General features: G+C 41.0%; 1 protein-coding gene across 3 annotated transcripts in view; it reads right to left on the bottom strand.

The window, feature by feature from the left end:
• Positions 1-14,562, bottom strand: part of LOC126094738 (rho GTPase-activating protein Graf-like) — a 573,129-nt gene that overhangs the window by 77,429 nt on the left and 481,138 nt on the right. For all 3 annotated transcript variants that reach the window (XR_007521868.1, XM_049909287.1, XM_049909288.1), the window contains exons 5-6: positions 3,262-3,372; positions 261-365 (exon numbers count right to left, since the gene is read on the bottom strand). Coding sequence is in view for 2 of the 3 variants with exons in the window: in XM_049909287.1 (XP_049765244.1) it covers positions 261-365; positions 3,262-3,372 (216 nt within the window). In the remaining variant the exon portion in view is untranslated. The remainder of the gene's footprint in view (positions 1-260; positions 366-3,261; positions 3,373-14,562) is intronic.

Genomic DNA, 14,562 nt, shown 5'->3' with positions numbered 1-14,562 from the left:
TGTGTGTGTGTGTGTGTGTGTGTGTGTGTGTGTGTGTGTGTGTGTGTAGCATCAGGTATTGCCACATTAGCTGTGATGCTAGAAAGTTAATTCAGACACATTCACAAAAATTACTGCCAAAATGCCACCAAATGTTGATTACTTCTAGCTATTATTTAAAACATAGTGACACAAATGAAAAACTTCTTCATTTTATGCAAAGCTAGAATAAAATGTAAACACAAAATAGCATCTAAAGTTTGCTTTTCTTTATCATATACCTTCTGTATTTTTAACTGCAGATCATTCATGTATGGTTTGAAATCACTGGCAACTTCATGTCCATGGTGATAGAATGTTAACCAACTGTACATGAAACCGAGCAGCTGAAACATACAAACATTTAACACTTTTTCCCCTATCCAATGAAATTTGCAACTTGTACATATCTGAGTTTTCTTATAGGAGACAATTAATAATTATATGCCGCTCACTGCTGAAGCTGTACAGAAAATAGAATACCAGGATTTCCTTTAGTCCAATGACTATCAGATCTTAATAGAATGAGTAGCTTATAAAAATATAATGTTATACATGTGTGGATTACAACAGATCAGCAGAGACCAGATATAGAGGCATAAAAATATCTGATAACAGTTTTTTAAAAGAAGTTTCAATCTGATACATAAATATGAGGACTGTAAATAAAGCTGTGGCAAGACCAATAAATAAATATGAGGCCTGTAAATAAAGCAAGGGCAACATGGATGGGAAACAATATTTCGCGAACTAACAACTACAGCTGCATTACGTCCCTTCAGCATAGCCACCTGCAAAGTCTATCACCTTCTGTCAGATGTCAGGAAACCATTGCAGATCACTTGCAAGGCATTCTCTGTTTATGGTGGTGACAGAGTGCCCTACTGCACAGAAAGAGTACAGGTACCACATCATGAAATTTGTGGCTTCAGAGGTGTATTTTCTCCTTCAAGACACTCACAACATCAATCTGATTTTGAGAAATGGACAGCCGAGCTGTATGGTGGAATTCCACAGTCTCATTCCAACCCACACAAAATGCCTTGGCCCATTACGCAACCATCCTATACGGTAACACATTCTCGCCACAGAGTTCGCATAATCCTTGGTAACATTCAATGCACTTTTGCCACAGGTGACTTCAATTTTAATCCACGAATGTTGATGATCGCCTATTGAAAATGTGCTTTAGAGTGAATAAATGAACACTGTTCACTTCCAACGCTACACAACAACAATGTTTTGGAGGTTCTCTCTGATAATGAGATAAATGCTTGAATTGCTCTCAAAGTCATTCTCAGGAGATCCAGGATTGGAAGGAAAATAAACTCTCTATTCCAGATTTGGAAAAATAAAGAGAGACAACACAGAAAAACTTTTCTAATATTACTGCCCAACAGAATTTTAAATGTAGAATAAATTTCTGTATTTCTGTCTATGATCAAAAACTTGTTAGGTCCTCAGACTACCAGTTTCGGTCAACAATGACCATCTTGAGATCTGTTTAAAAACATGTCCTAATATCATGCAGTCTTAGTGGCATCATCAAAAGACAAACACAAAATCAGTTTAGCATCATTGCACATACATAAAATATGTTTATAATAGAGTCATCTTGCCAACAGGACTACTGTTCAAAACAAACTGCTCACTTTTTTATGAACTGTAATGCTGTTAACAAGATGACTCTAGTAGATACCATATTTTATATATGTGCAATGATGCTTAAGTTATTTTGCATTTAAAATAGACCTGAAGATGGTCAATGCTGACGGAAACCGGTAGTCTGAGGACTTAACAAGTTTGCAATCACAGACAGCCATAGAGAAATTTATTCTACACTTTCTGGATCCATGTTGGAGCTTCTGAGAGCTTAAAATGTTCCAGCAGGAAACTGAAAGAGAAAAGGAATCTCTACCTAACAGTGACTAAATACTGTACGAAATGAAATGATCGTGTGGCATTGTTGGCTAGGAGGCCCCATCGAGGGAAGTTCGGTCTCTGGTTGCAAGTCTTATTTCAGGCGACGCTATACTGGGCAACTTGTATGTCGGTGGTGAAGAGGACAACACAACACCAAGTCCATGAGTGGAGAAAATCTCCAGTCTAGCCAGGAATCAAACCTGGGCCTGCTGCACGATAGGCAAGCACGTAACCACTCGTCTAAGCAGGCAGACATATTGTACAAAACATGTTAATGGACACCTCTTCACCACATCTAACGATCACCCATTGCTGAAACTTGTATGAATGGAATGGACAGTTTACTTATATCACAAGCATTTCCTAGGTATGCAACATCAATGAGAATTAACATACATTCAAAATTTCAACATGATTTTTGATGGTCAGCCAGCTACATTGACAAATGCTATACAGATTGCCCATGACACTGCAGACAACAGACTTTCTTCATTACAATGACAAATAGTTGCAGTACATGACAGACCAATATTACAGACTCAGAAATGTACTACGTTCAGAAAGACAAATTTCCTGATTTTATCAATCTTGGTAAAAATTTTGTGATGTTTCAAGTACCTTTCATATGAAGATACAGAGGCAAAAACAGTCATCTTACGCTGTGTAAGGAAGGTATGATCCTGGATATTCAGATGTTTACAGTCTGTGAAATACAGCAAAACAGATACATCTTTACAAACAGGGTATTCTTTTGTTGGGGGCCAGCAGGAGTGTGACTGAATTTCCAAGAACAGCTGACTGATGGCCACCTAAATAAATATTCCCCTGTGCTTAGGCAAACAACTGTATCATGCAGTATTCACTAAATAAATGATTATAATAAAAACTAAATAGACTGAGTGACCACATTAAACACTTCTCTTTCAAAGACTGAGGAGGGGTTGGCTATCCTGACTCTTTTTATTGTTTCGATTCTGGAGTTTTTATTGTTTCCATTCTGGAATTTTTACTACTCTCTTGTACCTAAATTTATTTCTATAAGACACATTAAGTACGTCTACACTGAGTTCAATTGAAACAATTAGGTAACTGCTACTGATATATGGTGACTTAGCATATCATTGCACATGACAATGGTATGGAGATTGAGAAAGAGGTAATCACACATAAAAGCTTTTTAACTGTGGTGAGAGATTTTAAAAACTGATGATATATAGGAAAAAATGAAACAGATAATGGTAACCGTATTAAAAAACACACACACACACTGTATATATTAACATTAATTTTGTGAGCCATAGTTGACTGAATTGAACTTACTGTTTCAACAAATTCGAATTTCTTTTTCTCTTGGACTTCCTGTAGCAGAAACACGTACTCTAAACTGGCTTCTGAGAAAGCTCGCTTTTCTAGCATCAGATTCGCATCAGCCTGCAAAATAAGAACAAAAGGAATAAAATTGTATAAGCATTTCTTCAATGAAATGTATCAAAATGTTTTTAGTTAGAAATACACATTTTCAGTCAGTGATGGTAAAGCATATGTTATAGTATTACTAGTTTCTTAGTTAATTGAGTGACAATGGCTGCCAAGTCTTTAGTTCAAACACATTTCCATTAATACTAAGATTGAGCACTTGCGCCCTTCTTTTCTCAATGTGGCGAGTCGTGTGTATCTGTGACATGTGGATGACAGGTGAGCATTACAGCAATGTAAGTGTTATTTCTGTATTCTCGTGGATGAATATGGAAATTGTTGGTAAGAAAAGAGCAGAAAGAAAGATATCATCACAGAAGTGTTTCTCTGTACAACAGTAACTTTTTTGGTGAACTGATCACGGTTGTTTGATGAGATATTGCAGAAAATCTAAGACACTGGCAAAGTTTGGTGATCCGGAACTGTACACCTCAACTTCTCATTCTCTTACAGGCCAAGTACTGAGGCTGTGAGGTCTTTCCACAGATCAAAATACTACCTTCCCGTTGATCAAAATCAATTTGTTTTGTGTTGGTGACCTCTGCTAGAGAAGTGGACTACTAAGAAATTGATATCTCACAAACAGGATCCAAAATGCCACATTCTTAATTTATTTGTATCTCTTAATTATCTCTTCTTTCTGCGAGGTACACACAAATCTGAAATCCGAAGTAGTCTTACAATCTGTAGGAGCTGGATGTAAATGGAAGAAGAAAAATATGCAGACTGAATAGAACGATTTTCTCTGAATTTAGAAACATACATATTCATGTTGTGACCTAATGCTTTTGTAAGTAACAGAATATACACAGAAAGAAAGCTGCCCAAATTGTCCATGGCCATGAGTCACATATGGTCAGAAACAGATGAGGCAAAACATAATGCAAAAAACAGCTGTTACAATATCACGCAACATACGTAACTATAACAGTATCTAATATATATCGGCAACCCTTCAGAAACTTTGTACACACTGCATTATTGGGAATGTTTTCCACAATATGACAATGCTAACTTTTTAAACTAGTTACCCTGCATCTACACAGTGGTTTTTTCTAAGTTTCAATTATTTCTCATGCCATTTCTGTTATCAATTACTATTGTTCTGTACAGTTAAGCAAATGCAGCCACACAGTAAAATGGTGTGTTAACAGAATGTGACGAGCTCGATACATAGTGAAACCGTAAAGACTGTTAACGTCGGAGGAAGGTGTATGTCTGGAATAGATGGAGACCATTAACACGGGAAAAATCTGAGCACTGGATCTGTGTTCCTTTCTGCAAACGTAAGTACAGACGCAAGCATGTTCGAAAGCCGGTTCGCGGCGCGTCGCGACCGTACCCTGGCAGGCTGCAGCGACATGCCGTGCCGGGCATGTTGGCGTACCGAGGCGTCGCTTAGCGTCGCGCGGACTGGTCGATAGAAGACGCCGACGCCACGCGCTGGTTGCAAGGCGCTTGCGCAACGCCCACGCGGACGCCACTCTGTCTACGACGGCGCGTCTCTCCGCGCGAATCCAACAGTGACGTCACACCACGGACGGCTGCGCTTAAAACTTCGCGGGAATCCTCAGTGACGTCACACCACGCTACCCCCGTGACGTAACCCGCACGATCTGTTCCATTCCCACTATTTTTCGGAATATAGAAATTCAAGTGAAATCGCTCTGTAAGAGTAAAGGCCACAAAACGAGGCACAGTGCCGCTTGCAGGTTGTCTAACAGCGTCCTGGGGCAATAAAAATTTGATTTTCAATATTTCATACAGTTACTGACCGAATTTAAAAATTCCAAATTCTGTCACAATACAGGGTGCGGCGTGGGAACTTCCTTATTTTAAAAAATCATAAATCAGAAATTATTAGAGACATCAATTTAATTCGTTTTTCTTTACGAAGAGTAACATCTAAAGCTTTTTTTCCCATTAAGTTTTGAAAGTGATATTTCGAAGGTGGCGTCCGTTCTGCTCAATGCATTTTGATAGTCGAAATCGGAAGTTTCGCTCCACTTTTTCCAACAAGTCTCTGTCCATGGTGGTAGTAGTAGTAGTAGCTTTACTCATTCGTGGATCTCTTTTTACAAGGATATAGGACATGTCAAAGTATTTCCAAGTTTAGATCAATTAAAATAAGCTAATTCGTATACACATATATTACAGACTTCTAGTTAGATGGCTCTGAGCACTATGGAACTTAACATCTGAGGTCATCAACCCCCTTCCAGTCAGACATAATCATTAAATTTACTACTGGTATACAATAACTTTTTTACAAATAACTTACTAAAATAATGTAATGCTACACCGTTTCATATCTCAGTATCAGTGACTGCACACTACACACATTGTTTCATAGCACTTCACTCACTACTCTCTCTCTCTCTCTCTCTCTCTCTCTCTCTCTCTCTCTCTCTCTCTCTCTCTCCGGTGATCTCTGGACCATTATCTGTACCGCAACTTCCCATTTGCTGTCCTGAAAAACTGAGTCAGCATCCCTCCATAATGAGTGAGATGTTGAGCTCAGAAAGAGGAAGAGGTGTTAGTACTGTGCTATGCAAAGCTTGGGGGTAAGTATTTCTAGAAAGGGAAAAAGAAGGAAAAAACAAAGTGAAGGTGTTATGTGGAATTATTATTATTATTATTATTATTATTATTATTATTATTATTTATATGTACAACATTTTTTATCAAACCCCTACTCTGTTTTATCTAAGTAATCCTTCAATGTATAAATAGTATTGGGTAACAGGTACTTTTTAGCTGCCTTTTTAAATATTTGTATTTTTGCAATTTCTTTAATCTCTTTTGATAATTTATTGTACAGTTTTATTCCTTGACAGAAAATGTTGGCAATAGCAACACGAATATTGTCCCGTACATCATCCGGGGTTTGCGGACGATTAGTATGCACCAAGAATTTGAGATAGCCCCCTAAGAAAAAGTAGCATGGGGCTAAATCTGGCGAGTGCGCTGGCCAGCGTGTTCGAGCCGCGTGAGCTGTGGCGCCATCTTGTTGGAAACAGACATCACCCACATCCATTTCTTCAAGTTCTGGAAGAAAAAACTGTTCAATCATCTGAACATAAACCTCAAAAGTGACCGTCATTGCCTAATCGTTCTCTTCGAAAAGCCATGGGCTAATAATGCCAACTTTAGATAGTGCACACCAGTCACAAGTTGTGTATGCAGGGGCTGCTCATGAAGTGCTCGGGGGTTCATGCCACTCCAATACCGCATGTTTTGTTTAGTCACGCAGCCAGACAAATGAGAATGTGCCTCGTCGCTGAAGAACACTAGGGCGTCATGAGGCAGCTCATCGATCAAGGCTTCACACGCATTCTTTCGTGAAACAAAATCACGTGGATGAAGTGTGTGCACCACTGATAGTTTATACGGATGAAATTTCAACTCTTCATGAAGAATTCATCTCACTGTGCGTTCGGAAATTGCAAGGGCAGCTGCATGTTTAGGTGCAAATCGCTTGGGGGAATTCAAAATCGACATCCTTACCCTCGCGATGTTTTCGGGCGCTCTGATGGTTCTTGACCGTCCTGGTTTCTTTTTCTGCACACTTCCAGTATTCATAAAGATGTCTACCACCCACATAACAATTGATTTCCCATCAGGAACACGAGCTGCAGGCGCGTTGTTGAACTGATTCCTGAACGCACGCTGAGTTCTGATGGCCAAACGTCCATTCGAGAAGTAGGTCGCAACGGCGAACGAGCGCTCCTCTCTTGCCCACTGCATGATCGATACTAAACCAACCTTCACAAAAATGTTAAGTCTCGCACTTTTGATTGCACTGAAGCCCACGCAACAATGAGTAACAACTGCTGTGTCCCGCAAGTTTCAAATAAGAAAGTTCCCGCGCCGTACCCTGTATAATCATTAAGAGCTATAAAATTATATCACGTGTTTAACACAATAAGCTGCTCGCTCACTGCTGCAATGTAACTGCAACGCGACGTTTCTGGCTAAAGCTGGACGAGAGTTTGTTTCACGTTCTTCGTCCACTGATCCAAATGTTTTGCGACGTGCGACTGACTATCGCTGATTTTTGTCAGTTCGAACTATAATACCACGTTAGGTAGTTAATAATATTCTTGTCGAGTACTGGTACTTGAGGAAGCTTAAAAATAAAAAAAAAAAATTAAAGCGGACATTCTGGATTCATCCAGTCATTTGCGATAATGACACACGTTCAGCTTTAGTATTAGCACTACAAGTCGAAAAAGACGAAGTAAAATTCAAATGAATTTATAGGATGTTGAAGAAGCCGTTTGAAGAGCTGGCTGAGAATCTTCGTCAACCATTACAAAAAAAGGACAAACTGGGGGAAGAGTGCCTCAGTTCAAGAAAGATTACTTACTTTGAGGTAGGGTCAAGGCCCTCAGAACAGGAAGCGACTCAAAAGCAACTCCTTGCCGACGTGAAAGGGTAATAGATCGCCAGTGAATCACTTCCTGTGTAGTTAAAAGGGGCTCTGCAGACTGCGCGACTGCAGTGTGACTCACCAGTCAATCGCTTGCAACGCATTGCCAACCAGTTGCTAGCGACTCGGCGCCCGCATTGCCCAAGTGATACTCGAACACGCCTCTGTACTGGTTTAATCTGAAGATGAACGATCAGTTTGTGAAAATAAGCTTTGTACGGAAAGTCGATAAAAATCCCATTTCATACAACTACAAGCTTCCAGGCTACTAAAGGCGAGGCGTGACAGAGAAAGCCGTGTGTGAAAAAACTGCGTATGACATGTGCAGTGTGTTGTCCGTCTACTGATTAAAATAAATTTACCGGTACGTCATTGGACGCAAATGTACAAAAAATTGTAAATCTTATCGATATTTTTTGTGTGATTAATAGGCTTTGTCGTTGTAAAATTCCACTGTCAGGGGAAACCAACAGTGAAAAGTCCCAAATCTCAGATACGTGTAAATACAATGCTTCACACGCGAATGATTAAACAAGCACAAACCACCATATTCACATTTCCGTGTATATAAATCTCATGGTATTTATTTGGGTTTTCAAAATAAAGATCACGATGTGCTATGGCGGAAGAAATTAACCGCATCAGATAACTGTAGCACTGTTTAATCATTCCATAAAAAAGTTGTGTCTTTCGGATTTGTCTGTTACTGCTCCTTGGCTGCTACATACAAAATGCAGTTAATATTTCTTTGGATGTCTGGATGTATCCAGAATTTTCTTTGTTTTTATGTAGAGAACTACATCTTCCACTGGGCTTGCATCTGTGCTTGACATGCCGAGTGTAACCATATGATGATCGGGTGCGACAAACAATACTCCCTCTGTGTGTGTGAATTCCTAAGGGACCAAACTGCTGAGTTCATCGGTCCCTAGACTTACACATTACTTAAACTATCTTATGCTAAGAACAACACATACACCCATGCCCGAGGGAGGACTCGAACTTGAGGCGAATACTCCCTCTCCTCCACGCTCACACGAGCTGTCCCATGTGCGAAACTGCGTTGCCAGGTAGTCGGCAACCAGTTGGTGGGCCCTCATTTCAGAGTAATTGACGAAAAAAATTTCGAAATTTTGCGTGATGCTCAATAACTTAGTCAAGTTATGTAGTTTGGTTGCGTAGTGTACTGAAGATGATAGCTTGACGTGCTGGAGGTTGTAGATTCGAATCTCATTGGGTACATTAATTTTTTTTATATTCTTTCTTCTTCTTCTTCTTCTTTCGTTACACCCTCTTTGGGGTACGCTGGATCAATCATTTCTTTGTGCGTTGTTCTTTTCTTGGAGCCCAGTATTTCTTCATTCTTTCTGATCTTCTTTTCCTCTCTTCTTCAGACAGGAAGCGTTTGAACTTCTGTGTAGATTTGTCTTGGAATCTTATGTTTTCATCTTCAGTAATTAATTTTGCTGTTCGATCGATAAGTGACTTTTCTGAAATCTTTAATTCCTTTGAAATTCATGTTTAGCGTTTCTGCTGCATACAATGCTTTTGGCTTAATCACTGTCTTGTAATGCGTAATTTTGGACCCCCCATGAAAGGGATTTTTTGTTGTATGTATTTTTTGTTAGCTGGAAGGCCAATTCAAGTTTACTTTTTCTGGATTCCACTGCTTTGCTTTCCCCAGCATTCCAACTAATCCATTCTCCGAGATATTTGAATTCTTTTACTATTTCAATCTTTTGTTCTTGAACTTTGAGGTATTTACATGAGTGCTTGATGTTTGTCAATATCTTAGTTTTTTCAAAGGAGATGTGAAGACCTATTATATTCTGTATCGTAATGATTTTGATAATTTTTATTCAGTTAATTTATTTAAATGTAATTTTTTATTTCCATTCCTTTATCACATCATTTTAATCATAAAATTCAATTTCATGTGCTCTCATTATTCTGTTTCCACCTGAAATCTTTGTTCATGTGTTTTTGGTTAATTTTATGTCCTGATTTTCACTTAATTTATTTTGTTTTATCACCCTGATTCTTCGTCCACATTACTGCGTTCATTATATCTATTTGTCATTTGTTTGAATTTCGTTATACTTAAATGCCCCTCTTTCATTTAAATCTTCATCTGCGTTATTTTGACCACAGTGCAATAGGAATTTAGATTATGTTTTAAATGTATGTATGACGACTACCTAGCCGGGCAGGGTGGCCGAGCGGTTCTAGGCGCTACAGTCTGGAACCGCGCGACCGCTACGGTCGCAGGTTCGAATCCTGCCTCGGTCATGGATGTGTGTGCTGTCCTTAGGTTATTGAGGTTTAAGTAGTTCTAAGTTCTAGGGGACTGATGACCTTAGAAGTTAAGTCCCATAGTGCTCAGAGCCATTTGAACCATTTGACGACTACCATGAAAAAAAAACCTGCACATCTGGTAACGAAAAATACATTTTTCACACCACTGCACAGTCTTTTGTTTTTTAACAAGAAGATTGGAATTTTCAAATAACTTCTAACAAATTTTGCAAATGATTTCAAACGTTTACGAAACTTTTTCACGCAAAAAAACCAGCGTCGAACTTGGCAAAAAAACCAGCGTCGAACTCGGCAAAAACCCAGTGCCGAACTCGGGAAAAAAACCAGCGTCGAACTTGGCAAAAAAAAACAGCGTCGAACTTGGCAAAAAAAACAGCGTCGAACTTGGCAAAAAAAACAGCGTCGAACTTGGCAAAAAACCGGCGTCGAACTTGGCAAAAAAACCAACATCGAACTTGACGAAAAAAGACATCGAACTTGGCAAAAAAAAGACATCGAACTTGGCAAAAAAAAGACATCGAACTTGGTAAAAACGACATCGAACTTGGCAAAAACTACTTGGAATATGGCACAAAAAATACCTAATTTGTCGGAAACCATCGATTGTAGCTGTAAAATAAAACTATTTTTTCTGCCTCATGCATAAGTTTTTTCGCAGGTGATTCTGTTGTGTATAGAGAAGTTGCAACGCAAAAAAACTGCAGCGAAATGCAAGATGATCTGCAGAGTATCGATGTTGGACGCAGCAGTTGGCAGTTGGTCCCGACATCAATAGAGACAGAGAGCATAAACAGGCAGAAAGAACCATCATTTTATGAACGCACAATTGCAGAACAATCACTGGCACCAACCAAATCCATAACAAATCTAGGAGTACGAAACGATTTTAAGTCGAAAGACCGCAGGTAAGGCAGATGCCAGACGCATTCACTAGAAGAATCCTCAGGTCGTGTGAACACCCATTAACGCAGTCGCTACCGAAACCCTTGTTCGACCAATATTCCAATATTACTTGTCCATATGGGACCCATGCAAGAAAGATTTGATGGAGTAAGTACAGAAGATCCGAAGCAGAGTAGCGCGTTTCGTCACATGTTCATTTAGTATACGCAAAAGTATCAACGAAGATGCTCCGTCAGAGACGTTTTGTACCACGGCGTCATTCAACGATAAAATTCAGATAGTGTACGTTTCTAGAAAAATCAACCAATATACTGCTTCCTCCCATAGACATATCGTACAAACCCATGAAGATAAAATGAGATTGGAATTCAACGAAGGCTCACCAACAATCGTTCTTCCGGCGCACCATTCGGGACTGGAACCTAAAGGGGGAAGTGACAGTAATATATTACGTACCCTCCGCCACACATCATAAGGAGGCTTGTGAACGTACACTGTCTAGTCACATTAATGTGACCACCTATCAAATGCATGAATAACTAGATCTTGTAGCGCGGTCCGCTGCGATACGTGCTGTAAGAGAGTCAAGGAGTTTCTCGAAGGTATCGATAGGAATGTGGAGTTATGCCGACTCCAGTAGCGTGGCCAGCTACGATTGTTTTTCTAGGTTGAGGATCCGTGACTCATATAGCCCGATCGAAGCGGTCTCACAGATTACCGACTGGGTTCAAATCCCGGGAGTTTGGTGGCCAGAGGAGTACGGTAAACTCATACCGGTGCTCTTCGAACCACGCACACGCTACGAGCTGCGTGACATGTTTTACTGTCCTACCGCTAGATGCCATCGTATGGAGAAAAACCATTATCAAGTTGGTAGATACCATCGTGTCGAGAAAAAACAAACCGCATATAGGGCTGGACATGGTCCCCATGGATGGGAGCATACTTTTGTTGACCCAGTGTGCCTTCAAGAATGAGAAGATCGAGCAGGACATGCCACGAAAACATGCTCCCCCCCTCCCCCCACCGTAAGGTTCCATTCTCCGGCCTGGATCCTTCCTACGCTTGTTACAGAATGCTTGCTTTCAGACGTTTCACGCCCTAAACGCCAACGGCCACCTGCTCGATGGAGCATAAAACGTGATTCATCTGAAAAGTCCGCTTTCAGACGTTTCACGTCGTAAACACCAACGGCCACCTGTCCGATGGAGCATAAGACACGATTCATGTGAAAAAGCCAGACTGTACTGGCGTGCAAATTCCAGCCTACTATGCGAAAAATTCTGAACAATTGCGGCTCCAGTGTCTCAGAGTTGAGTGGAAATTATTGTTCTTTTGTGATTTTACCATAAGTACGTCTTTAGTTACATGGCTGGCGTCTCTGGAATAACATCAATGGGTGTTGGATAGTATTTGCCACGTAATGTAACTAGAAATCGAGGAAAGTGGTACCGTGAAGGAATAAGAAAACGAGATTAGGGTTTAACGTCGCGTCGATAACGAGGTCATTAGGGACGGGCACAAGCTCGGATTGCTTTTTAAGGATGGGGAAGGGACTGGGTGTGCACTGTGAAATGAACCATCCCGGCATTTGCCTGAAGCGATTCAGGGACATCATGGAAAACCTGAATCTAAATGACCGGACGCGGATCTGAACCGTCGTCCTCCCTGATGCGAGTCCAGCGTGCTAACAACTGCAGAACCTCGCTCGTTGTGGTACAGTGAATGTCTACCTTTGCTAAGTGCCATTGTTTTTATAGTGACGCCCAAGGATAGAAGCTATGCGAAGAAGTGCATAGAACGAAATGAAACACGGACAAAAATGCTTAACAGCAACACCCTGAAATCTCCATTTGCCACTGTCACCAGTCAAACCTTCGTACGAGCGACGAGTTCCAAAGTAAGTAATTTCCAGAACGAAACGTCCACTCTGCGGCAGATGATGTGCAACACTCAAATTTCCTGACGGATAAAACTGTGTTACTGGAACTAGATCCGAACATCCGCCTTCTATAGGCCGCGATTTCACTAATTGTGGTATCCAATTACTCTTCACGCCTCGCTAAAAAGCTGCTTGCCTTCGCCCAGCTCCCTTTTCTCGTCGTGAGTTGGGCGCGCGTGCGTGTGTGTGTGTGTGTGGGGCGCTAGTTACGTGTTAGTGAGTTAATGTCAGTTAAGGTAGTCTTCAAGACGACGAAGATACCATTATCAACAGCTCACTGTGTTGAATGAGCTCTTATAATAGGGCTACAAGACGCTGGGTGTTCCGCGTTATTGCAAAAATACTTGGCAGGATTGTAGCCACTGTACATGACTGCTAGCAATAGTGGTCACGTGAAAGTACGACAGCAAGAAGACCAAGCTCCGGATGGCCACAGCATCACCCAGAGGGAAGACCATCGTGTTCGGCGGATGGTTCTGTCGCATCGTACTGCATCATCAGCAGCAATTTGAGCAGCCGTTGGCACCACAGTCACATAACGAAACTGTTACAAATCGGTTACTTCAAGGACAGCTCCGGACAAGATGCTCCGTAGTGTGCATTCCACTGCCCCCAAACCACAATTTGCAACTTCTGTGGTGTCAAGCGAGAGCTCCTTGTAGGGCGGGGTCGAGGTCTGTTGCGTTTTCTGATGAAAGCTGGTCCTGCCTCGTTGCCAGTGATGTCCGTCTGCTGGTTAGCAGGCCAGGTGAGCGTCTGCAAACGATCTGTCTGCGAGCTAGACACAATGGAACTACACCTGGAGTCATGGTCTAAAGTGCGATTTTGTATTGTAGCAGGAGCATTCTCGTGGTAATCTCACGCACCCTGACTGTAAATCTGTACATCAGTCTGGTGGTAATTCGACCTATTCCGCTGTCACTCATGAACAGCATTCCAGGGAGTGTTTTCCAACAGGATAACGCTCACCCACATACCGCTCTTGTAACGACACGCTGTAAGAATGTAGACATGTTGCCACGGTCTGCTCGATCATCAGATCTGTTTCCAATCAGCCACATATGGGACATCATCAGATGACAACTCCAACGCCATCCACAAACAGCATTAACCGTCCCTGTACTGACCGGCCAAGTACAACAGGCATGGTACTCCATCCCATAAGCTGGTATCCCGCACCTGTACTACACAATGCAGGCGCGTTTGCGTGTTCCTTTCAACATTCTGGTGGTTGCTCCGTTTAATAATGTACTGGCATTTCACATTTACAACGGCTTTCCTTCGATTACTATAATCTGCGACCTTGCAATTTTACTCACTTATTCAGACAAGTATATTCCCGAAATCACATTACTCTAGATCAATTATTTCTTGGTGTTGGGACTTCTTTTCCGTCGGTATATTCGCTTTCTTCTACCCTTTGTTGTTGTCGGTATACACAACGCCTTATGTGCATTCCTGTATTTTGAACAGCTGTCTTCCTGACATTTCATTACTTGTTCTTTAAGCGTATAATCAGTTAATTCCTTTTATCATACATCAGCATGAAAAA

The sequence above is a fragment of the Schistocerca cancellata genome, chromosome 8 (genome assembly GCF_023864275.1).
Source record: "Schistocerca cancellata isolate TAMUIC-IGC-003103 chromosome 8, iqSchCanc2.1, whole genome shotgun sequence".
Classification (NCBI taxonomy): domain Eukaryota; kingdom Metazoa; phylum Arthropoda; class Insecta; order Orthoptera; family Acrididae; genus Schistocerca; species Schistocerca cancellata.
The sequence above is the reverse complement of the archived record's forward strand: the minus strand, read 5'-3'. Positions and strand labels throughout refer to the sequence as shown.